Consider the following 26,995-nt stretch of genomic DNA (forward strand, 5'->3'; position numbering starts at 1 on the left):
AGCTGCGGGCCCACCTATGCGTGTCGTGCGCATGCGCGGCGCTGGTTTTTCCCCCCCCCCCCTTTGGGCGGGGGGAGGGAGGGGGCCCGGCGCGGGTTGGTGACGTTTTGAGGGCGGAGGACGATCAATGCGCATGCGCAGCACTGGAGGAGGAGGGGGGCGGGATTAGAAACTGTGGAGGGGGGGGGTGTGTAGCACAGAGCGCCTATTGGTTAAACCGGAAAGGTTTACGCGTCGTTTATTGGTTAAAGCCGGGAGGGTGGGGCCGCGCATGCGCAGAAGCGAAGCGGCGGCGGCGGTTTGTTGTGGCCGCCATTTTCCGTGGGCATTACTGGGAAATCCCCGGGGCGCCGCCGCCGCCGCCCCCCCCCCCCCCCTCCCCCCGGCCCCGCTCCGGGCCCCCCGCCGCCTCCTCCAGCTCAGCCGCCGAAGGTGAGACACACACACACACACCCCCCTCCCTCCCCTTCTTTTCCCTGGGCGGAGCCTCCGTTGGGTCCCTTTACCGGTACCGGCCCGGTGTCGTCGTGTCCCCCCGCCCTGGGGTTGGTCCCTCACGGGTCTCTCGCCCCGTTCTCCCCTCCCCGGTCCGGTACGGTCCCTTCGGTTCTCTCCCCCTATCCCCGGGCCCGGCACGGCCGCGGTGGGTTCCCACCCTCATCCCGGCGCCGGTTACCGGTTTCTCCGTGACTCCCGGTGACCGGTACTGGGACCAGTATAGACACCTCCCCCCGGTACCAGTATAGCCCCCCCCAGTACTAGTGTGGGTCTCCCAGTACAGGTATATTTCCCGCTTCCCCCCCCCCCCATACTGGTTTGGGATCCCCAGTACTGGTCGGGATGTTCCAGTCCCACCCAGTTCCCCCCATTCATCCCAATTCCCCCCCCCCCCCCAGTCCCTCCCAGTTAACCCCAGTTCCATTTCAATCCCTCCCAGTTCCCTCCAGTCCCATCCCAGTTCTCCCCAACAATCCCCGTCCCCAGGTAAACTGAGGCACGGACACCCCGCCCTTCCCCTCTCCCCGCAGTGCTACCTCCCAGTCCGTGTGTCCCCCCCCCCCTACTGGTCTATACTGGTTTGATCTGGGTCCCTCCAGCCCCTTAATACCCCCCGGGTCGGGGCGGGGGGGGGGGGGGGATTTAGGACCCAGGGTGGGTGTTTAGGACCCCGGGGGGGGGGGTTTGGGGGGGTTAGGCCCCGCCCCTCCTTATGGCCCCGCCCAATGCCAGAGCCACCGGCTTGCTATTGGCTGCCGAGGATGGCAGGTAGCCAATGGGAAGTCTGTTGCTATGGCAAGATCAGCCGGGTGGTGACATGAGCAGCCTCTCCCCCCACACCCTCGGGGCGTGGCCTTCGGGGGGCGTGGCCTCCGGGGGGGCGTGGCTAAGCCGGGCACCACCACCACCCCCAGCCTGTTCACTCTGGTCCCTACTGATGGTGAACTCTGGTTTTACTCGCTCGGTTTAGTTAAAGCGGCCGATTATTGCTCGCGTTCACTCTGAACCCTACTGATTACTCCACCCACCCCACCCCCGGGTGATCATAGAGGGGGGATTCAGGGTAGATTTAGGGGTCCCCACCAACCCCCCGTTTTTTCCCTCGCAGGTGGCGGCAGCACCGCAGGATGCCCGGGACCGACCTGGCCGGGCTTTTTGTTCCGCTCTGAACCCACCATGTCGGGCCAGTCTGGCCATGCTCCCTTCGCCAGCCTCCAGCCCATGGCTGAGCCCCCCCAGGTACCCCCAAAATTGAGGGGGGACACTCCAAGAACCACACACACACCCCCCCCCGGGTGGGGGAACGCAACCCTAGGGCCACCGAAATGGGGGCGGGGGGGGGGGGCATTAGGACCCTTCGGACTCTTTGGGCACCTCTGGGACTTCCAGGGGGGACCCCAAAATGAGGGGGGAGGCCGACACCCTGAAATGGGGGGGGGGGGCCCCCCCAAACCCCCCCAGTCCCAGAACCCACCGAGACCCCCCCCCAAAAATCCCATCGCAACCCTCCTGGGTGATAACGGGGTGGGGGGTGGGGGGGAGGGTTAAAGTTGATCCGGGGACCCCCAAATTTCTGTGCACCCCCCCCCCCCAAATCCGGTGCCTACACCGCCCCCCCCCCCCCCCCCTTCTCCAGATCCTGCCGGAGCTGAACCTGCTGCAGCGCCGAATCCCTCGGAATTTTCGGGACGCGGGAAGCGCCCCGCTACGTAAACTCTCCGTTGATCTCATCAAAACTTACAAACACATCAATGAGGTCAGGACGGGGGCTGGCACCCATGGGTGCTGGGGTAGGAAAAGGTGGGGAGCAGTCCTGGGGGGGGGGGGGGGGATTTCTGACACCCGTGGGTGACCCAGAGGGGTTTTATCCCCCCTATAGAGGGGTGTCTGTCACCCACGGGTGCCCCAGAGGGCTTTTATCCCCCCTATAGAGGGGTGTCTGTCACCCATGGGTGCCCCAGAGGGGTTTTATTCCCCCTATAGAGGGGTGTCTGTCACCCACGGGTGCCCCAGAGGGGTTTTATCCCCCCTATAGAGGGGCGTCTGTCACCCATGGGTGCCCCACAAGGGGTTTTACCCCCCCTATAGAGGGGTGTCTGTCACCCACGGGTGCCCCACAAGAGGTTTTACCCCCCTATAGAGGGGTGTCTGTCACCCATGGGTGCCCCACAAGGGGTTTTACCCCCCCTATAGAGGGGTGTCTGTCACCCATGGGTGCCCCAGAGGGGTTTTACCCCCCCTATAGAGGGGTGTCTGTCACCCACGGGTGCCCCAGAGGGGTTTTATTCCCCCTATAGAGGGGTGTCTGTCACCCACGGGTGCCCCAGAGGGGTTTTATCTCCCCTATAGAGGGGTGTCTGTCACCCATGGGTGCTCCACGAGGGTTAAATCTCCCGTATAGAGGGATGTCTGGCACCCATGGGTGCCCCAGGAAGGTATAATCCCCCCCCATAGATGGGTGTCTGTCACCCATGGGTGCCCCAAATGGGTTAAATTTTGTTTATAGATGGATGTCTGACACCCATGGGTGCCCCAGATTGGTTAAATCCCCCATATAGAGGGGTGTCTGTCACCCATGGGTGCCCCAGAGGGGTTTTACCCCCTATAGAGGGGTGTCTGGCACCCATGGGTGCCCCATGAGGGTTATACTCTCCTATAAAGGAGTGTCTGGCACCCATGGGTGCCCTAGAAGGGTTATAGCTCTGTTATAAATGGGTGTCTGTCACCCATAGGTACCTCAGGCTGGTTATAGTCCCCTATAGAGGGGTGTCTGGCACCCTTGGGTGCCCCAGGAAGGTTAAATCCCCCCATAGCTGGGTGTCTGTCACCCATGGGTGCCCCAGATGGGTTACCCCTTCCCATAGAGGCATGCATAGCACCCATGGGTGCCCCAGACGAGTTAAATCCCCCCCTATAGAAACCTTTGTCACCCATGGGTGCCTCAGGACAGTTCCAATCCCTTATAGACGAGCGTTTAGCACCCATGGGTGCCCCGGATGGATCGTATCCCACCTCCCCCACCCCGTGTCACCCCATTTTTTCCCCCCCCACCCCTCAGGTTTATTACGCCAAGAAGAAACGTCGGGCGCAGCAGGGGCCCCCCGAAGACGCCGGCACCAAAAAAGAACGTCGTTTGTGTAACGAGGGTTACGACGACGACAACCACGATTACATCGTCCGCAGCGGCGAGCGTTGGTTGGACCGTTACGAGATCGATTCCCTCATCGGCAAAGGCTCCTTCGGCCAGGTTGGGGGTTCGCTCGGGGAGGGCGGGGGGGTCCCCACGTTGTCACCGGGGTGTCCCCGCTGCGCCCCGACTCCTTCGTCTCCCTCCAGCTTCATCCCTGGGGTCCCCTCTCAGCATCTTGGGGTCCCTCTGTCACCCCTGGGGTCCCTCTGCCACCTTTGGGGTCCCTCTGCCACCCTCGGGGGGGTCTCCACAGCGTCTTGGGGTCCCCCCTGCCACCCCTGGGGTCCCGCAGGTCTTTTTGGGGGGTCCCTGCATTGTCACTGGGGTGTCCCCGCTGCACCCCGACTCCTTCATCTCCCACCAGCTTCATTCCTGGGGTCCCCCCCCCAGCATCTTGGGGTCCCTCTGCCACCCTCGGGGTCCCTCTGCCACCCTCGGGGGGGTCTCCACAGCGTCTTGGGGTCCCCCCTGCCACCCCTGGGGTCCCGCAGGTCTTTTTGGGGGGTCCCCACGTTGTCACCGGGGTGTCCCCACTGCGCCCCGACTCCTCCATCTCCCTCCAGCTTCATCCCTGGGGTCCCCTCTCAGCATCTTGGGGTCCCTCTGCCACCCTCGGGGGGGTCTCCACAGCATCTTGGGGTCCCCCCTGCCACCCCTGGGGTCCCGCAGGTCTTTTTGGGGGGTCCCCACGTTGTCACCGGGGTGTCTCCGCTGCACCCCGACTCCCCCGTCTCCCTCCAGTTTGATCCCTGGGGTCCCCTCTCAGCATCTTGGGGTCCCTCTGCCACCTTTGGGGTCCCTCTGCCACCCTCGGGGGGGTCTCCACAGTGTCTTGGGGTCCTCCCTGCCACCCCTGGGGTCCCGCAGGTATTTTTGGGGGGTCCCCGCGTTGTCACCGGGGTGTCCCCGCTGCGCCCCGACTCCTCCATCTCCCTCCAGCTTCATCCCTGGGGTCCCCTCTCAGCATCTTGGGGTCCCTCTGCCACCTTTGGGGTCCCTCTGCCACCCTTGGGGGGGTCTCCACAGCGTCTTGGGGTCCTCCCTGCCACCCCTGGGGTCCCGCAGGTCTTTTTGGGGGGTCCCTGCATTGTCACTGGGGTGTCCCCGCTGCACCCTGACTCCTTCATCTCCCACCAGCTTCATCCCTGGGGTCCCCTCTCAGCATCTTGGGGTCCCTCTGCCACCTTTGGGGTCCCTCTGCCACCCTCGGGGGGTCTCCACAGCATCTTGGGGTCCCCCCTGCCACCCCTGGGGTCCCGCAGGTCCTTTTGGGGGGTCCCCGCGTTGTCACCAGGGTGTCCCCGCTGTGCCCCAACTCCTCCATCTCCCTCCAGCTTCATCCCTGGGGTCCCCTCTCAGCATCTTGGGGTCCCCCCTGCCACCCCTGGGGTCCCCTTGAGACCCACCAGTGTCCCCAGGTCCCCCCTGCTGCTCTTGGGGGTCCCCCCTGCCACCCCTGGGGTCCCGCAGGTCCTTTTGGGGGGGTCCCCACATTGTCATTGGGGTGTTGCTGCTGTACCCCCACTTCTCCATCTCCAGGTTCATCCCTGGGGTCCCCCCCAACATCTTGGGGTCCCTCTGCCACCCCTGGGGTCCCCCCTCGACACCCACCAGTGTCCCCAGGTCCCTCCTACACCCCTGGGGTCCCCCCTGCCACTCTTGGGGGGGGTCCCCCAGATCCCTTTTGGGGGGTCCCCACTGCACCCCGACTCCTCCATCTCTCTCCAGTTTCATTCCTGGGGTCCCCCCCAGCATCTTGGGGTCCCCCTGCCACCCCTGGGGTCCCTTTGAGACCCACCAGTGTCCCCAGGTCCCCCCTGCTGCTCTTGGGGTCCCCCCTGCCACCCCTGGGGTCCCACAGGTCCTTTTGGGGGGTCCCCACATTGTCATCGGGGTGTCGCTGCTCTACCCCCACTTCTCCATCTCCAGGTTCATCCCTGGGGTCCCCCCCAGCATCTTGGGGTCCCCCCTGCTGCTCTTGGGGTCCCCCCTGCCACCCCTGGGGTCCCACAGGTCCTTTTGGGGGGTCCCCACATTGTCATCGGGGTGTCGCTGCTCTACCCCCACTTCTCCATCTCCAGGTTCATCCCTGGGGTCCCCCCCAGCATCTTGGGGTCCCCCCTGCCACCCCTGGGGTCCCCCCTCGACACCCACCAGTGTCCCCAGGTCCCCCCTGCCACTCTTGGGGGGGTCCCCCAGATCCCTTTGGGGGTGTCCCCGCTGCACCCCGACTCCTCCATCTCCCTCCAGCTTCATCCCTGGGGTCCCCCCTCAGCATCTTGGGGTCCCTTTGTCACCCCTGGGGTCCCTCTGTCACCCCTGGGGTCCCCCCTGCTGCTCTTGGCGGGGTGTCCCCACATTATCACCGAGGTTTCTTTGCTGCACCCCAACTCCTCCATCCCCCCTCCCTGCCTCACCCCCGAGGTGGAGAATCCCCTCCAGCTTTTTTGGGGTCCCCCATCACCTTTTTTTGGTGTGTGTCCCCCCCCCTTTTTTTTCTTTTTTTATTTATTTTATATTTTTTCATCCCGTAGGTGGTAAAGGCTTACGACCACCAAGCCCAAGAGTGGGTGGCCATTAAAATCATCAAAAACAAAAAAGCTTTTCTCAACCAAGCGCAGATCGAGCTCCGGCTCCTTCAGCTCATGAACCAACATCACACCGAGATGAAATATTATATCGGTCAGTGGGGTAGGGTCATTTTTTTTTGGGGGGGGGGGGGGTGTGCACCCCACGATATCTGTACCCTGGACAGGAGGGGAGCGGGGAGGGTTTGACGTCAGAGGTTTTTGGGGCGTAGGTGTCTATGGCTGGTTGGGGGGGGGGGAGGGAGGGATTTTTGGGGGGGGGGGGGGGGTGTGGGGTGTGTGGCGGCGGCGTTGCAGATTTTATCCCGCCACCGTCGGTTTTGTTGTTTGTTTTTTTTTGTTTTTTGTTTTGTTTTGTTTTGTTTTTTTCCCCCCCCCCTTCCTTCCCCGGTCCCCTCGCAGTTCACCTCAAACGTCACTTCATGTTCCGCAACCACCTCTGCCTGGCTTTCGAGCTTCTCTCCTACAACCTCTACGATCTCCTTCGCAACACCAATTTCCGGGGCGTTTCGCTCAATCTCACCCGGAAATTCGCTCAGCAGCTCTGCGCCGCCCTCCTCTTCCTCGCCACCCCCGAGCTCAGCATCATCCACTGCGACCTCAAACCCGAGAACATCCTCCTCTGCAACCCCAAACGATCCGCCGTTAAAATCGTCGATTTTGGGAGTTCGTGTCAGCTCGGACAGAGGGTGAGGGGGGGGGTGGGGGGGATGGGGACGATGGGGGACACCCCTGGGGACACGCCCACTCCCCTTTGGCTCCGCCTCCTGGGCTGGGAAGCTCCGCCCCCAGGAGGGTGAGTCCTGCCCCAGGCCCATTTGGGGCTATGGAGCGCTAAGCCCCGCCCCCCTCTGCAGGCACAAGCCCCGCCCCCCTCTGCAGGCACAAGCCCCGCCCCCCCGCAGGCACAAGCCCCGCGCCTGCAGGCACAAGCCCCGCCCCCAGGCCCCAAGGACACGCCCCTTGCCTTGGCTCCGCCTCCTGGGCTGGGAAGCTCCGCCCCCAGGAGGATGAGTCCTGCCCCAGACCCATTTAGGGCTATGGAGCGCTAAGCCCCGCCCCCTGCAGGCACAAGCCCCGCCCCCCTGCAGGCACAAGCCCCGCCCCTGGCCCCAAGGACATGCCCCTTGCCTTGGCTCCGCCCCCAGGCTGCAGAGTCCTGCCCCAGGCCCATTTGGGGCTATGGAGTGCTAAGCCCCGCCCCATGCAGGGATAAGCCCCGCCCCGCCAGGCATAAGCCCCGCCCCCAGGCCCCAAGGACACGCCCCTTGCCTTGGCTCTGCCTCCTGGGCTGGGAAGCTCCGCCCCCAGGAGGATGAGTCCTGCCCCAGACCCATTTGGGGCTATGGAGCGTTAAGCCCCGCCCCCTGCAGGCACAAGCCCCGCCCCCTGCAGGCTTAAGCCCCGCCCCTGCGGGCATAAGCCCCGCCCCCTGGCCCCAAGGACACGCCCCTTGCCTTGGCTCCACCTCCTGGGCTGGGAAGCTCCGCCCCCAGGAGGGTGAGTCCTGCCCCAGGCCCATTTGGGGCCATGGAGGGCTAAGCCCCGCCCCCTGCAGGCACAAGCCCCGCCCCCTGCAGGCACAAGCCCCGCCCCCAGGCCCCAAGGACACGCCCCCCAGGCCCCAAGGACACGCCCCCCAGGCCCCAAGGACATGCCCCCCAGGCCCCAAGGACATGCCCCTTGCCTTGGCTCCGCCTCCTGGGCTGGGAAGCTCCGCCCCCAGGAGGATGAGTCCTGCCCCAGGGCCATTTGGGGCTATGGAAGGCTTAAGCCCCGCCCCCTGTAGGAATAAGCCCCGCCCCCTGCAGGGATAAGCCCCGCCCCAAGGACACGCCCCTTGCCTTGGCTCCGCCTCCTGGGCTGGAAAGCCCCGCCCCCAGGCTGCAGAGTCCTGCCCCAGGCCCATTTGGGGCTATGGAGCACTAAGCCCCGCCCCCTGTAGAGATAAGCCCCGCCCCCTGCAGGCTTAAGCCCCGCCCCCTGCAGGCTTAAGCCCTGCCCCCTGGCCCCAAGGACATGCCCCTTGCCTTGGCTCCGCCCCCAGGCTGCAGAGTCCTGCCCCAGGCCCATTTGGGGCTATGGAAGGCTAAGCCCCGCCCCCTGTGGGCATAAGCCCCGCCCCCTGCGGGCATAAGCCCCGCCCCCAGGCCCCAAGGACACGCCCCTTGCCTTGGCTCCGCCCCCAGGCTGCAGAGTCCTGCCCCGGGCCCATTTGGGGCTATGGAGGGCTAAGCCCCGCCCCCTGTAGGGATAAGCCCCGCCCCCAGGCCCCAAGGACACGCCCCTTGGCTCCACCTCCTGGATTGGAAAGCCCCGCCCCCCCTGCAGGAATAAGCTCTGCCCCACCCCCTTCCCATATAAGGCTACATGACCAAGCCCCACCCTCTGTGAGCTGGCCACGCCCCTCTGCCTGTAGCCCTGCCCCTCCACCCTAGGCGCTAAGCCCCGCCCCTTTCATCTAGCCCCACCCCCTGAGCCATTCCCCGCCCCTTTTTAAAGCCACACTGACCCTTTATCTCCCCTTTCACTCTAAAAACCCCTCCCCTGCATGACCCCGCCCCCCGTGGGCGTGTCCTCACCGGCTAAAGCTCCGCCCCCCCCCTTTTCCTCAGATCTACCAATACATCCAGAGCCGCTTCTACCGCTCCCCCGAGGTGCTGCTGGGGCTTCCCTACGACCTGGCCATCGACATGTGGTCCCTGGGCTGCATCCTGGTGGAGATGCACACGGGAGAACCCCTCTTCAGCGGGGCTAACGAGGTGGGCGGGGCCGGGGAAGGGGTGGGTGTGGCTTGGGGGAAGGGGGCGTGGTCTGTTTGGGAGGGGGAGTGGTTTGGGAATAAAGGGGTGGGGCTTGGGGATGTGCAGTGGTGAGTTGACATAGGTGGCAATGAGGGGGCGTGGCCTGCTGGGGAGGGGGCGTGGTCTGTTGGGGGTGTGGTCTGTGGTGAGGGGGCGTGGTTTAGGATTAAAGGGGCGGGGCTTGGGAGGGGCTGGGGAATGTGCAGTGGTGAGTTGACATAGGCGGTAATGAGGGGGCGTGGCCTGCTGCGAAGGGGCGGGGCTTTGGGGAGGGGGCGTGGTTTAGGAATAAAGGGGCGGGGTTTGGGGAGGGAGTGGGGGGGCTTGGGGATGTGCAGTGGTGAGTCTAGATAGGCAGCAATGAGGGGGCGGGGCTTGGGGAGGGGGCGTGGTCTGTTGGCAGGAGGTGTGGTTTAGGATTAAAGAGGCGGGGCTTGGGAGGGGCTTGGGGGTGTGCAGTGGTGAGTTGACATAGGTGGCAATGAAGGGGCGTGGCTTGCTGGGGAGGGGGCGTGGTCTGTTGGGAGGGGCGTGGTTTAGTATTAAAGGGGCGTGGCTTTGTGGAGGGGCGTGGTTTAGGAATAAGGGGAGGGGCTTGGGGATGTGCAGTGGTGAGTTGATGTAGGTGGCAATGAGGGGGCGTGGCCTGCTGGGGAGGGGGCGGGGCTTGGGGAGGGGCGTGGTCTGGCTGGGGCGGGGCTTAGGAGTGAAGGGGCGGGGTTTGGGGAGGGGGTGGGAGGGGCTTGGTGGAGACATGTGGTGAGTTGCTCTTCATGAGTGACAGGTGGGCGGGGCCTGGTGGGGAGGGGGTGTGGTCTGGGATGAAGGGGGTGGAGCTTGGGGAGTGGGAGGGGCCTGGTGGAGATCCTGGCCAGTCAGTTGTCAGGTGGGCGGGGCTTGGCAGGAGGGGCGGGGCTTGGTGTGGGAGGCAGGGCCAGGCCTGGGGAGGTCGCTCATTGGCCGCATCTCTGCAGTGGGTTGGGCTTAGGCAGGGGGCGGGGCATCACGGGGAAGGGGCGGGGTCTGAATGGGGGTGTGGCTAAGAAGGGGCGGGGCTTGAAGTGGGCGGGGCTTCCCCAGGGTGGGGCAGAGGGAGCACCCGGGGACATCTCGGGGACATCCCCAACGGGGTCAAGGTGGCCTTGGGGACCCTGGAGATGTCCCCAACGGGGTCAAGGTCACCTTGGGAACCCCAGAGATGTCCCCAACAGGGTCAAGGTCACCTTGGGGACCCCGAAGATGACCTCAACAGGGTCAAGGTCACCTTGGGGACCCTGGAGATGATCTCAACAGGGTCAAGGTGGCCTTGGGAACCCCAGAGATGACCCCAACGTGGTCAGGATGGCCTTGGGGACTGTGGAGATGACCTCAGTGGGGTCAAGGTCACCTTGGGGATCTCAGGGACATCACTGAAAGGGTGAAGGTGGCATTGGAGACCTTGGGGACATCCCTAATGGGGTCAAGGTGGCCTTGGGGACCTCGGCGACATCCCCAACAGGGTCAAGGTGGCCTTGGGGGACCTTGGAGATGTTCGCAACAGGCTCAAAGTCACCCTGGGGACATCCCCGACAGGGTCAAAGTGGCCTTGGGGACCCCAGAGATGACCCCAATGTGGTCAAGGTGGCCTTGGGGACTGTGGAAATGATCTCAGTGGGGTCAGGGTCACGCTGGGGATCTCAGGGACATCACTGAAAGGGTGAAGGTGGCTTTGGGGGCTCTGGAGATGTCCCCAACAGGGTCAAGGTGACCTTGCAGACATCACTGAAAGGGTCAAGGTGGCCTTGGTGACCCCAGAGATGACCCCAATGGGGTCAAGGTGGGCACTGGGGACCTCAGGGACGTCCCTGACAGGGTCAAGGTGGCCTTGGTGTCTCTGGAGATGTCACCAACAGAGTCAAGGTCACCTTGAGGACTCTGGGGACATCCCCGACAAGGTGAAGGTGGCTTTCAGGATCCCAGGGATGTTCCCAATGGGGTCAAAGGTCACCGTGAGGACTGTGGGGACATCCCTGACAGGGTGAAGGTGGCCTTGGGGATCCTGGAGATATCCCCAACAGGGTCAAGGTCACCTTGGGGACCTCGGGGGACATCCCTGACAGGGTCAAGGTGGTCTTGGGGGACCCTGGAGATGACCCCAACGGGCTCAAAGTCACCTCAGGGACCTTGGAGATGTTCCCAACGGGATCAAGGTCACCTTGGGGACCCCATGGACCTTGGAGATGACAATGACCTCGGGGCCGATGGTGACGTCACCCGTCGTGTCCCCTCCCTGTCCCCAGGCCGATCAGATGAACCGGATCGTGGAGGTGCTGGGGCTGCCGCCCCCCCACATGCTGGATCAGGCCCCCAAAGCCCGAAAATACTTCGAGAAGCTGCCGGAAGGGGGGTGGGCCCTCAAGAGGAACAAGGAGAGCAAGAAGGTACGGACCAGTATAGACCAGTACAGACCAGTATAGACCAGTATGGACCAGTATAGGCCAGTACGGAACAGTATGGACCAGTAGCCCTTCAGGACCTCCCAGGATCCACTCGGTTGCTCCTAGGGGGCTCCCAGGGTGTCCCAATGGCTCTGAAGTGCCTCCCAGTATGTCCCAGTAGCCCTTTAGGGCCTCCCAGTATGGCCCAGTAGCCCTTCAGAACCTCCCAAGATCCACTCCGTTGCTCCTAGGGGACTTCTGGAATGTCCCTATGGCTCTGAAGTGCCTCTCAGTATGGCCCAGTAGCCATTCAGGACCTCCCAGTATGGCCCAGTAACCATTCAGGACCTCCCAGTATGGCCCAGTAACCATTCAGGACCTCCCAGTATGAACCAGTAGCCCTTCAGAACCTCCCAGGATCCACTCGGTTGCTCCTAGGGGGCTCCCAGGGTGTCCCTATGGCTCTGAAGTGCCTCCCAGTATGGCCCAGTAGCCCTTTAGGATCTCCCAGTATGGCCCAGTAGCCATTCAGAGTCTCCAAGGGACTTCCCAAACCCCCTGGATTTTTCCAACCCCCCCAAACCCCTTGGATCTCCCCCAAAGGACCCCCTCAAACCTCCTTTCCCTCCCCTGGGGACACCAAAACCCCTGAGATCTCCCCCCAAACCATCAGATTCCCCCCCAGAAGACCCCCCCCAACCCCCCAATTTCCTCCCAAAGACCCCCAAACCCCTCAGATCCCCCCCCAAACCTCACAATTTCCTCCCAAAGACCCCCAAACTCTTCAGATCCCCCCCAAGAATCCCCAAAACCTTCTTTCTGCTCCTCAGGAGACCCCCAAACCTCTCAGATCCCCCCCAAGAACCCCCCAAACCCCTCAGATCTCCCCCCAAACCTCTCAGTTTCTCCCCAAAGACCCCCCCAAACCCATCAGATCTTTCCCCAGGGACCCCCAAACCCCACAATTTCCTCCCAAAGACCCCCAAACTCCTCAGATCCCCCCCAAGAACCCCCAAAACCTTCTTTCTGCTCCTCAGGAGACCCCCAAACCCCTCAGATCCCCCCCAAGAACCCCCAAAACCTCCTTTCTGCTCCTCAGTTCCCCCCCAAACCCCTCAGATCTACCCCCAAGCCATCAGATCCCCCCCCAGAAGACCCCCAAAACCATCAGATCTCTCCCAGAAGACCCCCAAACCCCTCAGTTTCCTCCCAAGGACCCCCAGACCCCTCAGATCCTCCCCAGGGACCCCCTAAACCTCCTTTCTGCTCCTCAGGACACCTTCAAACTTCTCAGATCCCCCCCCCAAGAACCTCCTAAACCTCCTTTCTTCTCCTCAAGAGACCCCCAAACCCTTCAGAAACCTCTCAGTTTCCCCCCAAGGACCCCCCAAACCATCAGATCCTCCCCAGAAGACCCCCAAACCATCAGATCCTCCCCAGAAGATCCCCAAACGCCTCAGATCACCCCCAGAAGACCCCCAAACCCTTCAATCCCCCCCCTTTCCAAGAACTTCCCACCACCCAACCCTGAGACCCACCACCCACCTCCATCCCCTCGTAGGAATACAAAGTGCCGGGGACACGACGACTCCACGAGGTGCTGGGGGTGGAAAGCGGTGGCCCGGGTGGACGTCGGGCAGGAGAACAAGGTCACGCGCCCTCCGACTACTTGAAGTTCAAGGACTTGGTCTTACGGATGTTGGATTATGAACCTCGGAGTCGTATCACCCCTTTCTACGCTCTTCAACATAATTTCTTCAAAAAAACCAACGATGAAGGTACCAACACCAGCAACAGCACCTCCACCAGTCCAGCCATGGAGCACAGTCACAGCACCAGCACCACCAGTTCCATCTCCAGTTCAGGTAGGGACCTCAACGTCATCTCTGAGCTTCTGGGGGATGGATCTCCATGGGTTTTGGAGTTCTGGGTCATCTTGATGGTTCAAAATGGGACGATGGGGCTCAATCCTGTCCCAGATCTGTCATTGTCCCTCCAGGATCCATGTCTTGATGGGTGGTGGCTTCTTGGGCCACCACAAGCTCCTGGTCCTCTCCTGTTCCCATCCCTGTCCCACCATGCTCCATGTCCTGTTAGGTGGTGGTTCTCCAGGCCACCACAAGACTTGGTCCTGTCCCATCCCCATCATTGTTCCTCCAGGCTCCATGTCCTGATGGGTGGTGGCTCTCCAGGCCACCACAAGACTTGGTCCTGTCCCATCCTCGTCCAACAGGTTCCATGTTCTATGTGGTTTCATCTCTCCAGGTCATCGCGGTGCCCCAAAACGTGACCGTAGGGCTCAATCCTGTCCCAGATCCGTCACTGTCCCTCCAGGCTCCGTGTCCTGATGGGTGGTGGCTCCTCGGGCCACCCCAAGCTCCTGGTCTTGTCCTACCAGTTTCCATGTCCTATGTAGTTTCATCTTCTCAGGTCATTGTGGTGCCCCAAAACGTGGCCACGGGGCTCGGTCATGTCGTGTCCCCATTGTTGTTCCTCCAGGCTCCGTGTCCTGATGGGTGGTGGCTCCTCAGGCCACCCCAAGCTCCTGGTCTTGTCCTACCAGTTTCCATGTCCTATGTAGTTTCATCTTCTCAGGTCATTGTGGTGCCCCAAAACGTGGCCACGGGGCTCGGTCGCGTCATGTTCCCATCGTTGTCCCTCCAAGCTCCGTGTCCTGATGGGTGGTAGCTCCTCGGGCCACCACAAGCTTCTGGTCCTCTCCCATCTGTGTCCCACCAGGCTCCATGTCCTTTTGGGTGGTGGCTCCCCATACCACCACAACAGCTGGTCCTGTCCCATCCTCATCCCTATCCCTCCAGTGTCCGTGTCCTCCTAGGTGACATCTTCTCAGGTCATTGTGGTGCCCCAAAACGTGACCGCGGAGTTCAATCCTGTCCCAGATCCGTCACTGTCCCTCCAGGCTCCGTGTCCTAGTGGATGGTGGCTCCTCAGGCCACCACGAGCTCCTGGTCCTCTGCTGTCCCCATCCCTGTGCCACCAAGCTCCACGTCCTGTTTGGGTGGTGGCTCGCCATACCACCACACCACCTAGTCCTATCTCATCCCCATCCCTCCATGGTCCGTGTCCTCCAAGGTGACATCTCCCCGTGCCACCCCATCCCCTTGGGGACCTCCCGGTCCCAAGCCACCGACCTTGATGTCCCCGTTGTCCTTGGCAGGTGGTTCCAGCGGTTCCTCCAACGACAACCGCAGCTACCGCTACAGCAACCGCTACTACGGCAGCGCCGCCCCCCCGCACACCGACTACGAGATGCAGAGTCCACAGGTACCGTCGGTGGCACCCATGGGTGCCCCACCCATCCCTGAGGACACCCCGGCCACGGTGGGTGGGTGACCATGGACCTGAAGGACATCTTGGTCACAGCGGGTGGGAGACGTGGAGCTTGGGGACCCTTGGGATCCCTCTAGGGACACCAGGAGGGTGATATGGACCTTGGGGACACTTCTGGTCGTAGGTGGGTGGGAGACGTGGACCTTGGGGACACCCCGGTCACAGCGGGTGGGAGACATGGACCTTGGGGACCCTCCACATGCCTCTAGTGACACTGGGAGGGTGACATGGACCTTGGGGACACCACAGACCATGAGGTTGCGTTGGCCGTGAGATGGGACCTTGGGGGTATCCTGGCCAGAGGTGGGTGGGTGACATGGATCTTGAGGACATCTTGGTCACAGTGGGTGGGTGACATAGAGCTCGGGGACCCTCAGGATTCCTCTAGTGACACTGGGAGGGTGATGTGGACCTTGAGGACATCTTGGTCACAGTGGGTGGGTGACATGGACCTTGGGGACACCAGAGACCACGAGGTTGCACCGGCCATGGGATGAGGACCTTAGAGACATTCCTGGTCACGAGCGGGTGGGTGACAAGACGAGGAGACCTTGGGGACATCATAGCCACGGTGTGGGGACCTTGGGGACACCATGACGAGGAGACCTTGGGGACGCCATGATGAGGAGACCTTTGGGGACACCATGACCATGACATGGGACCTTGGGGACACCATGATCACAAGGTGGGGACCTTGGGAACCCCACAGTGAGGAGACCTTGGGGCCACCATAGATGTGACATGGGTACCTTGGGGACACCATGACCATGAGGTGGGCACCCCACAATGAAGAGACCTTGGGGACCCCATGAACATGAGGTAGGGACCTTGGGGACACCATAGCCGTGACATGGGGATCCTTGGGACACCGTGGCCATGAGAAGGAGACCTTGGGGACACCGTGATGAAGAGACCTTGGGGACACCGTGCCCATGAGGTGGGGACCTTGGGAACCCCATGACAAGGAGACTTTGGGGACACCATGATGAGAAGACCTTGAGGACCCCATGCCCATGAGGTGGGGACCTTGGGGACACCTTAGCTATGATGTGAGGAACTTGGGGACACCATAGCCATGAGATGGGGATCTTGGGGACACCACAGCCATGATGAGGAGACCTTGGGGACACCATGCCCATGAGGTGGGGACCTTGAGGACACCGTAGCCATGATGATGTTGGGGACCCCATAGCCATCACAGAGGGATCTTGAGGACACCATGGCCGTGACAAGGAGATCTTGGGGACACCATGCCCATGAGGTGGGGACCTTGAGGACACCGTAGCCATGACATGAGGAACTTGGGGACACCATAACCTTGAGATGGGGATCTTCGGGACACCATGATGAGGAGACCTTGGGGATGCCATAGCTGTGACATGGCGATCTTGGGGACACTGTGACTATGAGAAGGAGACCTTGGGGACCCCATGACAAGGAGACGTTGGGGACCTCGTAGCCATCACAGAGGGATCTTGGGGACGCCATGGTCATGACGAGGAGACCTTGGGGACACCATGCCCGTAAGGTGGGGACCTTGAGGACACCGTAGCCATGACATGAGGAACTTGGGGACACCATAGCCGTGAGATAGGGATCTTGGGGACACCACGACAGGGGTATCTTGGGGACACCACACCCATGAGGTGAGAACCATGAGGACCCCCTGCCCATGACGTGGGGACCTTGGAGACCCCATAACCACGTTCCACCTCCCCGTGACGCCTTGGGGGTGGGGAGGGGATGCGCACGGTTCCCCGCCCACCCCACCCCGCTCTAACCTCTTCTCTTTCTCCTCCCAGGGTCCCCCAACGCAACCGCCCCGACCTTGGGGGGACCCGGTTGTCCCGGTCGCCGTCAACGATACCTTCACCCCTTTGGGACCCCCAAAACCCTCTCAGATTCTACCAGGAGGAGGGGGCGGAGCTTCTGCTGTCTTTCCTCGCCCACCTCACCACCATCATCATCATCATCATCACCAGCAGCAGCAGCAGCAACCGCATCATCACCACCACCAGCCGCATCATCACCAGCAACCGCATCATCACCACCACCAGCCGCATCATCACCAAACGACGGTTCCCCCAAATCCCGGGCTCCTCCCTTCCACCGAACGGATGGATTTTGGGGGTCCACCACCCCCACCTCCACCTCCTCCACCCCCCCCACCACCCCCCACCTCCACCCCCACCCCCACCTCCACCCCCACCCCCGCCGCGTCATCAACCGGACTGTCACCCTTTTATCCAATCAACATTCCGGACTCGAGGGGGCGTAACGGGAAATGGCGGCGAGGACGGAATGATGATGACGCCGCCGCCTATGACGTCATCGGGGGGAGGAGGAGGAGGAGGAGTGGGAGGAGGAGGAGGAGGAGGAGGAGGAGGAGGAGGAGGAGGTCACCCCCTCGAAGGTCCCCACCCCCCTTACGGGGGTCCCCATTTACGGGGACGCCCCGACCGCGAGGACTCGGCGCTTTTGGGGGTCTGCGTCCCCCAAAGTACGGCCGCCAGCTCTTGACACCCCCCACCCTTACCCCCACCCCTACCCCCCACCCCAAAAAACCCCACCAGGCGCGTGGCCCCTCCCCCCACCCCGCCCCTCCCCCCCCGGCGCTTTATTATTATTATTGTTATTAATTATAATTAATAATTATTATTAAGGGGGGTGGTAGGAAATGGGGGGGGGGAGGCGTCCCAGTTTTGGGGGGGGGGCACCCATAGATTTGGGGGGGCACCCTCTTAGGGAGTGCCCATAAATTTGAGGGGGGCACCCATAGATTTTGGGGGGGGCACCCTCTTAGGAGTACCCATAAATTTGAGGGGGGCACCCATAGATTTGGGGGGGGCACCCATAGATTTGGGGGGGGCACCCTCTTAGGGAAGCACCCATGTGATTTGGGGGGGCACCCATAGATTTGGGGGGGCACCCATAGATTTTGGGGGGGGCACCCTCTTAGGGAAGCACCCATGTGATTTGGGGGGGGCACCCATAGAGTTTGGGGGGGCACCCTCTTGGGGAGCGCCCATAAATTTGGGGGGGCACCCATAGATTTTGGGGGGGCACCCATAGATTTGGGGGGCACCCATAGATTTTGGGGGGGCACCCTCTTAGGGGAAGCACCCATGTGATTTGGGGGGGGCACCCATAGATTTGGGGGGGGCACCCTCTTAGGGAGCGCCCATAAATTTGAGGGGGGCACCCATAGATTTGGGGGGGGCACCCTCTTAGGGAGCACCCATAGATTTGAGGGGGGCACCCATAGATTTGGGGGGGGCACCCATAGATTTGGGGGGGCACCCTCTTAGGAGTACCCATAAATTTGAGGGGGGCACCCATAGATTTGGGGGGGGCACCCTCTTGGGGAGCGCCCATAAATTTGGGGGGGGCACCCATAGATTTTGGGGGGGGCACCCTCTTAGGGAAGCACCCATGTGATTTGGGGGGGGGCACCCATAGATTTGGGGGGGGCACCCTCTTGGGGAGCGCCCATAAATTTGGGGGGGGCACCCATAGATTAGGGGGGGCACCCATAGATTTGGGGGGGGGGCACCCTCTTAGGAGTACCCATAAATTTGAGGGGGGCACCCATAGATTTGGGGGGGCACCCTCTTAGGGAGCACCCATAGATCTGGGGGGGGCACCCATAGATTTGGGGGGGCACCCTCTTAGGGAAGCACCCATGTGATTTGGGGGGGCACCCATAGATTTTGGGGGGGCACCCATAGATTTTGGGGGGAGCACCCTCTTAGGAGTACCCATAAATTTGAGGGGGGCACCCATAGATTTGGGGGGGGCACCCTCTTGGGGAGCGCCCATAAATTTGGGGGGGCACCCATAGATTTGGGGGGGGCACCCATAGATTTGGGGGGCACCCATAGATTTGGGGGGGGGCACCCTCTTAGGGGAAGCACCCATGTGATTTGGGGGGGGCACCCATAGATTTGGGGGGGGCACCCTCTTAGGGAGCGCCCATAAATTTGAGGGGGGCACCCATAGATTTGGGGGGGGCACCCATAGATTTGGGGGGGCACCCATAGATTTTGGGGGGGGCACCCTCTTAGGGAAGCACCCATGTGATTTGGGGGGGGCACCCATAGATTTGGGGGGGCACCCTCTTAGGGAGCGCCCATAAATTTGAGGGGGGCACCCATAGATTTTTGGGGGGGGCACCCATAGATTTTGGGGGGGGCACCCTCTTGGGGGGCACCCATAAATTTGAGGGGGGCACCCTCATTTTGGGGGGGCACCCTCTTATTTTAAGAGGCACCCATGGATTGGGGGGGGCACCCATAGATGTGGGGGGCACCTATGGATTTTGAGGGGCGCCCTCTTATTTTAGGGGGCACCCATAGATTTGGGGGGGGGGCCACCCAGTTTTGGGGGGCACCCATAGATTTGGGGGGGGGGCCACCCTCATTTGGGGCTATAGGGCTTGGGGGGGGGCTGTTCTATAGGGGAGTTCTATAGGGTATAGGGGAGCTGGGGGTCCCTATAGGGTGTAGGGGAGCTATAGGCATGGGGGGGCTGTTCTATAGGGTGTAGGGGAGCTATGGGGCCTGGGGTGGTCCCTATAGGGTGTAGGGGAGCTATAGGGGAGCTATAGGCATGGGGGGCTGTTCTATAGGGTGTAGGGGAGCTATAGGGCCTGGGGTGGTCCCTATAGGGTGTAGGGGAGCTATAGGGATGGGGGGCTGTTCTATAGGGTGTAGGGGAGCTATAGGGGAGCTATAGGCATGGGGGGCTGTTCTATAGGGTATAGGGGAGCTATAGGCATGGGGGGCTGTTCTATAGGGTGTAGGGGAGCTATAGGGCCTAGGGTGGTCCCTATAGGGTGTAGGGGAGCTATAGGCATGGGGGGCTGTTCTATAGGGTGTAGGGGAGCTATAGGGCCTGGGGTGGTCCCTATAGGGTGTAGGGGAGCTATAGGGGAGCTATAGGCATGGGGGGGCTGTTCTATAGGGTGTAGGGGAGCTATAGGGCCTGGGGTGGTCCCTATAGGGTGTAAGGGAGCTATAGGGATGGGGGGCTGTTCTATAGGGTGTAGGGGAGCTATAGGGGAGCTATAGGCATGGGGGACTGTTCTATAGGGTGTAGGGGAGCTATAGGGCCTGGGGTGGTCCCTATAGGGTATAGGGGAGCTATAGGGTCTGGGGGTGCTGTCTCTCTAAGTTATAGGAGAGCTGTAGGGCTGGGGGAGGTTATAGGATATAGGGGATCTATAGGGGCTGGGGGGTCCCATATAGGGCACAGGGGATTTATAGGGGTGGGAGGGGGCTATTCCATAGGGTGTAGGGGAGCTATAGGGCCTGGGGGGACCCTATAGGGCATAGGGGAGCTATAGGCATGGGGGAACCCCCTATAGGGTATAGGAGACCTATAGGAACAGCAAGGCTCTCCATAGGGTCAGAGGGAGCTATAGGGATTGGGGGGTACGCTATAGAATATGGGGATACTATAGAGGCCTAGGGGGAGCCTATAGGGGAGCTATAGGGACTGGTGAGACTCTATAGGTACTGGTGGGACTCTATAGGGTCATGGAGAGCAATAGGGGCTGGGGGGGACCTTATAGAGAATGGGGGGACCCTATAAGGTGGGAGAGAGGTATAGGGGCTGGGGGGGGCAATATAGGGTCAAGGGGACCTATAGGGTCTGGGGGATGTATAGGGGATGGAGGGAGTTGTGGGGGAGGACCCTATAGAATACAGGGGATCTGTAGGGGCTGAGGAAACCCTATAGCAGGCTCAGGGAAGCTGCAGGGACTATATGGACCATATAGGGCCTGGGGGAGCTATAGGGATTATACTGACCGTATAGGGGCTGGGGGGGGGGGGATACACACACACACACACCCCCCGTGTCAGAGCTATAGGGGCTGTGGAGAACCTATAGGGTCAGAGGGAGCTACAGGGGCTGGGGGGAGGACGTGGACTCTATAGGGTGAGGGGGAGCCAAGGGGAGGGGGGTCTATAGGGGCTGGAGGAGACCCTATAGGGGCTGGATTCCCCCCTGCCCGCAAGGAGGGGGCTATATAGGTCTGGGGGGGTATATGATGGTCCTATAGGGGCTGGGTGGTCCAGATTGGGCTGGGGGTGCTATAGGTGCTGGGAGGTGGGGCATATAGGGGCTATATCACACGCCAGCTGCGGCGGAGGGGGGTATATAGGACCCTATAGGGGCTAAGGGGCCGTATAGGTGCCGGAGGACCCTATAGCGGGGGTGCCAATGTGATGGGGGACCATATAGGATTGGGGGGGGCTGTATAGGGCCTGGTCCCCCCTTGGTGGGGTGTGTATAATGTCCGGGGGGGGGGGGTATAGAAGCTTCTATAGGGTCTGGGGACCTCCTCAGGGTACCTATAGAGGCCATACAGTGCCTGGTCCCCCCCATTCCGGCCTTCTGGGGGGGGGGTGTCCATACATCTATAGTGGGTCTATATAATGTCAGTGGGACCCTATGGCACCTGGGGGGTCTCTATAGGGTCTGGGAGGCCGTATAGCTCCTGGGGGGGGGGGGCTATAGGGCCTGGGAAGCTGTATAGTTCTGGAGGTCCCTATAGCTCCTGGGGGCTCCCTATAGAACCTTGGGGGGTCCCTATAGGGTCTGGGTAGGCCATATAGCTCCTGGGGGGTCCTTATAGCTTCTGGGGGGTCCCTATAGGGTATGGGAGGCCGTATAGCTCTAGGAGGTCCCTATAGCTCCTGGGGGACCCTATAGAACTTTGGGGGTCCCTATAGGGTGTGGGAGGCCGTATAGCTCCTGGGGGTCCCTATAGCTCCTGGGGGGCCCTATAGAACCTTGGGGGGTCCCTATAGAACCTTGGGGGGTCCCTATAGGGTCTGGGTAGGCCATATAGCTCCTGGGGGGTCCCTATAGCTTCTGGGGGGTCCCTATAGAAGTTTGGGGGTCCCTATAGGGTGTGGGAGGCCGTATAGCTCCTGGGGGGTCCTTATAGCTTCTGGGGGGTCCCTATAGGGTATGGGAGGCCGTATAGCTCCAGGAGGTCCCTATAGCTTCTGGGGGGTCCCTATAGAACCTTGGGGGCCCCTATGGGGTGTGGGAGGCCGTATAGCTCCTAGGGGGTCCCTATAGCTCCTGGGGGGTCCCTATAGAACTTTGGGGGTCCCTATAGGGTGTGGGAGGCTGTATAGCTCCTGGGGGTCCCTATAGCTTCTGGGGGGTCCCTATAGAAGTTTGGGATTCCCTATAGGGTGTGGGAGGCCGTATAGCTCCTGGAGGTCCCTATAGCTCCTGGGGGTCCCTATAGAACTTTGGGGGTCCCTATAGGGTGTGGTTAGGCCATATAGCTCCTGGAGGTCCCTATAGCTCCTGGGGGGCCCTATAGCTCCTGGGGGGTCCCTATAGGGTGTGGGAGGCCGTATAGCTCCTGGGGGTCCCTATAGCTCCTGGAGGTCCCTATAGCTCCTGGGGGTCCCTATAGAACTTTGGGGGTCCCTATAGGGTGTGGTTAGGCCATATAGCTCCTGGAGGTCCCTATAGCTCCTGGGGGGCCCTATAGCTCCTGGGGGGTCCTTATAGAACCTTGGGGGGTCCCTATAGGGTCTGGGTAGGCCATATAGCTCCTGGGGGGTCCTTATAGCTTCTGGGGGGTCCCTATAGAACTTTGGGGGTCCCTATAGGGTGTGGGAGGCCGTATAGCTCCTGGAGGTCCCTATAGCTCCTGGGGGGCCCTATAGCTCCTGGGGGGTCCCTATAGAACTTTGGGGGTCCCTATAGGGTGTGGGAGGCCGTATAGCTCCTGGGGGTCCCTATAGCTTCTGGGGGGTCCCTATAGAACTTTGGGGGTCCCTATAGGGTGTGGGAGGCCGTATAGCTCCTGGAGGTCCCTATAGCTCCTGGAGGTCCCTATAGAACTTTGGGGGGTCCCTATAGGGTCTGGGTAGACTGTATAGCTCCTGGGGGTCCCTATAGCTCCTGGGGGTCCCTATAGCTCCTGGGGGGTCCCTATAGAACTTTGGGGGTCCCTATAGGGTGTGGGAGGCCGTATAGCTCCTGGGGGTCCCTATAGCTCCTGGGGGTCCCTATAGCTCCTGGGGGGTCCCTATAGAACTTTGGGGGTCCCTATAGGGTGTGGGAGGCCGTATAGCTCCTGGGGGTCCCTATAGCTCCTGGAGGTCCCTATAGCTCCTGGGGGGTCCCTATAGAACCTTGGGGGGTCCCTATAGGATGTGGGAGGCCATATAGCTCCTGGAGGTCCCTATAGCTCCTGGGGGGCCCTATAGCTCCTGGGGGGTCCCTATAGAACTTTGGGGGTCCCTATAGGGTGTGGGAGGCCGTATAGCTCCTGGGGGTCCCTATAGCTTCTGGGGGGTCCCTATAGAAGTTTGGGGGTCCCTATAGGGTGTGGGAGGCCGTATAGCTCCTGGAGGTCCCTATAGCTCCTGGAGGTCCCTATAGAACTTTGGGGGTCCCTATAGGGTGTGGGAGGCCGTATAGCTCCTGGGGGTCCCTATAGCTCCTGGGGGTCCCTATAGCTCCTGGGGGGTCCCTATAGAACCTTGGGGGGTCCCTATAGGGTGTGGGTAGGCCATATAGCTCCTGGGGGGTCCCTATAGCTTCTGGGGGGTCCCTATAGAACTTTGGGGGTCCCTATAGGGTGTGGGAGGCCGTATAGCTCCTGGAGGTCCCTATAGCTCCTGGAGGTCCCTATAGAACTTTGGGGGTCCCTATAGGGTCTGGGTAGACTGTATAGCTCCTGGGGGTCCCTATAGCTCCTGGGGGGCCCTATAGCTCCTGGGGGGTCCCTATAGAACTTTGGGGGTCCCTATAGGGTGTGGGAGGCCGTATAGCTCCTGGGGGTCCCTATAGCTCCTGGGGGTCCCTATAGAACTTTGGGGGTCCCTATAGGGTCTGGGTAGACTGTATAGCTCCTGGGGGGCCCTATAGCTCCTGGGGGTCCCTATAGCTCCTGGGGGTCCCTATAGAAGACCGTGTTGACTCTAAATACCTATAGGAAGCCCCTATAGCCCCCCTGGGACCCCCTATAGATCCCCTATAGCCCCTAAATACCCCCCAGGCCCCCTACAGAGCCCAAACCAGGCGGCTTTCAACCCCAACTGGGGGGAACTGGGAGGAACTGGGGGGAACTGGGAGGAACTGGGGGCACTGGGAGGAACTGGGGGCAACTGGGGGGAACTGGGGTGTCAGGGACATTGAGGGCAGTGAAGCAACTGGGACAAACTGGGGGCAACTGGGAGCAACTGGGGCATGGGGGACATTGAGGGCAGTGGGGGAAACTGGGAGGAACTGGGAGTACTGGGGGGAAGTGGGGGCAACTGGGAACAGTGACTTGTGGGGCATACTGGGGGCAACTGGGGGCAACTGGGAGTGTTGAGCTGGGAGGCCACTGGGGAGAACTGGGAGGAACCGGAGGCAACTGGGAGCACTGGGGGCAACTGGGAAAAACTGGGGGCAACTGTGAGTAACTGGGGGCAACTGGGAGCACTGGGGGCAACTGGGAACATTGAGCTGGGAGGCCACTGGGGGCAACTGGGAGGAACTGGGAGCAACTGGGAGCACTGGGGGCAACTGGGAGTGTTGAGCTGGGAGGCCACTGGGGACAACTGGGAGGAACTGGAGGCAACTGGGAGGAACCGGAGGCAACTGGGAGCACTGGGGGCAACTGGGAGGAACTGGGGGCAACTGGGAGCACTGGGGGCAACTGGGAGCGTTGGGACGGGGGACCGTTGGGGAGAACTGGGAGGAACCGGAGGCAACTGGGAGGAACTGGGGGCAACTGGGAGCACTGGGGGCAACTGGGAGTGTTGAGCTGGGAGGCCACTGGGGACAACTGCGAGGAACCGGGGGCAACTGGGAGCACTGGGGGCAACTGGGAGCGTTGGGACGGGGAGCCATTGGGGAGAACTGGGGGCAACTGGGAGGAACTGGGGGCAACTGGGAGCACTGGGGGCAACTGGGAGTGTTGAGCTGGGAGGCCACTGGGACAACTGGGAGGAACTGGGGGCAACTGGGAGCACTGGGGGCAACTGGGAAAAACTGGGGGCAACTGGGAGTGTTGAGCTGGGAGGCCACTGGGGACAACTGGGAGGAACCGGAGGCAACTGGGAGCACTGGGGGCAACTGGGAGCACTGGGGGCAGCTGGGAGTGTTGAGCTGGGAGGCCACTGGGGACAACTGGGAGGAACTGGGAGCACTGGGGGCAACTGGGAAAAACTGGGGGCAACTGTGAGTAACTGGGGGCAACTGGGAGCACTGGGGGCAACTGGGAGTGTTGAGCTGGGAGGCCACTGGGGGCAACTGGGAGCAACTGGGAGCAACTGGGAGCACTGGGGGCAACTGGGAGTGTTGAGCTGGGAGGCCACTGGGGGCAACTGGGAGGAACTGGGGGCAACTGGGAGCACTGGGGGCAACTGGGAGTGTTGGGATGGGGGACCATTGGGGAGAACTGGGAGGAACTGGGGGAAACTGGGAGCACTGGTGGCAACTGGGAGGAACTGGAGGCAACTGGGAGCACTGGGGGCAACTGGGAGTGTTGGGACGGGGGACCGTTGGGGAGAACTGGGAGGAACTGGAGGCAACTGGGGGCAACTGGGAGCACTGGGGGCAACTGGGAGTGTTGAGCTGGGAGGCCACTGGGGACAACTGGGAGGAACCGGAGGCAACTGGGAGGAACCGGAGGCAACTGGGAGCACTGGGGGCAACTGGGAGGAACTGGAGGCAACTGGGAGCACTGGGGGCAACTGGGAGTGTTGGGACGGGGAACCGTTGGGGAGAACTGGGAGGAACCGGAGGCAACTGGGAGGAACTGGGGGCAACTGGGAGCAACTGGGAGCACTGGGGGCAACTGGGAGCGTTGGGACGGGGGACCGTTGGGGAGAACTGGGAGGAACTGGGGGAAACTGGGAGCACTGGTGGCAACTGGGAGGAACTGGAGGCAACTGGGAGCACTGGGGGCAACTGGGAGCGTTGGGACGGGGGACCGTTGGGGAGAACTGGGAGGAACCGGAGGCAACTGGGGGCAACTGGGAGCACTGGGGGCAACTGGGAGTGTTGAGCTGGGAGGCCACTGGGGACAACTGGGAGGAACCGGAGGCAACTGGGAGGAACTGGGGGGCAACTGGGAGCGCTGAGGGAAACTGAGGCACCGCCCCCCCCCTCCCAATTACCCACCCAATTAATCTCAGCTTCCCCGCCCCCCGCAAAGCATCATGGGAGCTCCCCGCAGCCCAGGTTAATTAGAACCGACTAATTACGACCTTGACGACTTGCCTGGAGCTCAATTAACACCTGAGCTAATTAAGAGACCTCTTGAATAAGCCCGAAGCTGATTGGTTAACGATACGTCCAGGGCAAGTCCAGACGATCCAGGAGGAGCTGAGTCAGCGCGGCCCATCCCAGTTCAGCCCAGTGACTGGGTAGGGTTAAACTGGGATTTCCAGAGAACTGGAAGGACCCGTTCCAGCGGGGGTTCCTTAGAGAACTGGGAGGTTCCACGAGGTCTTCTGGGGTTGGACTGGGAGGAACTGGGAAGAACTGGGAGGCTCTTGAGGTGATGTGGAGGAGATGTGAAGGCATCTCCTTTACTTCTGGAGGCACCAAGAGAAATGGGGGGGACGGACACGGGGGGGGGGGGACACGCGATGATCGGGACAATGGTCGGCGTGAGGTCACCCCACCTTGACCTTGGGACCGTGGTGGGGACGTCCACGGGGTTTGTTCAGAGAGGTTGAAGGTGGGAAGGAAGATGAGGAGGGACAGAAGGAGGAAGGCTTGAAAGACCAGGAGGAAACATGAAGGAGGAGCCAGGGTTCGGTGTCTCTGCGTCCAACGAGGAGCCACGTTTTGGGGTTGACCCCCTTGCTGGAGAAAGGTTCTGGTGGCCTCTCGACCACCTTCTCCATCCCTTGGGCCTGTGTCCATCAAGGAGCCACATTTTGGAGTCCAACCCCATCAGATACCTCCAGGTGTCCCTCAACCGTCTTCATCTGACCCAGGGTCGTACAGCCACTGAGGAGCCACGTTTTGTGGTCCAAACCCATCCGAGATGCTTCCTGGTGCCCCCCAACCATCTTCATCCAGCCCCAGGTGCTGGTGCCCATCAAGGAGCCACGTTTTTGGGGTTGACCCCACTGGAGATGTGTCCTGGTGTCCTCTCAGTGGGACCTG

General features: G+C 61.6%; 1 protein-coding gene across 1 annotated transcript; it reads left to right on the plus strand.

Annotated features, from left to right (window-relative positions):
- The first annotated feature begins 207 nt into the window (after positions 1-207).
- On the plus strand, positions 208-26,953 carry LOC142598835 (dual specificity tyrosine-phosphorylation-regulated kinase 1B-like). The gene is made up of 12 exons (XM_075738258.1): positions 208-1,737; positions 2,135-2,254; positions 3,557-3,745; positions 6,223-6,370; positions 6,679-6,965; positions 8,892-9,038; positions 11,360-11,500; positions 13,059-13,362; positions 14,676-14,782; positions 16,651-17,203; positions 26,178-26,244; positions 26,824-26,953. The coding sequence occupies exons 1-12, from the start codon at positions 1,675-1,677 to the stop codon at positions 26,951-26,953; spliced, it is 2,256 nt and encodes a 751-aa protein (XP_075594373.1). The 5' UTR covers positions 208-1,674.
- Positions 26,954-26,995: the final 42 nt, after the last annotated feature.

Source organism: Balearica regulorum, chromosome 31 (assembly GCF_011004875.1).
Source record: "Balearica regulorum gibbericeps isolate bBalReg1 chromosome 31, bBalReg1.pri, whole genome shotgun sequence".
Classification (NCBI taxonomy): Eukaryota; Metazoa; Chordata; class Aves; order Gruiformes; family Gruidae; genus Balearica; species Balearica regulorum.

Excerpts from the sequence above, each read along its gene's own strand:
- LOC142598835 (XM_075738258.1), top strand. The coding sequence starts at position 1,675 with ATGTCGGGCCAGTCTGGCCATGCTCCCTTCGCCAGCCTCCAGCCCATG. Across the intron at positions 1,738-2,134 it reads CCATGGCTGAGCCCCCCCAG|ATCCTGCCGGAGCTGAACCT; the intron begins GTACCCCCAAAA and ends CCCCTTCTCCAG. Across the intron at positions 3,746-6,222 it reads GCAAAGGCTCCTTCGGCCAG|GTGGTAAAGGCTTACGACCA; the intron begins GTTGGGGGTTCG and ends TTCATCCCGTAG.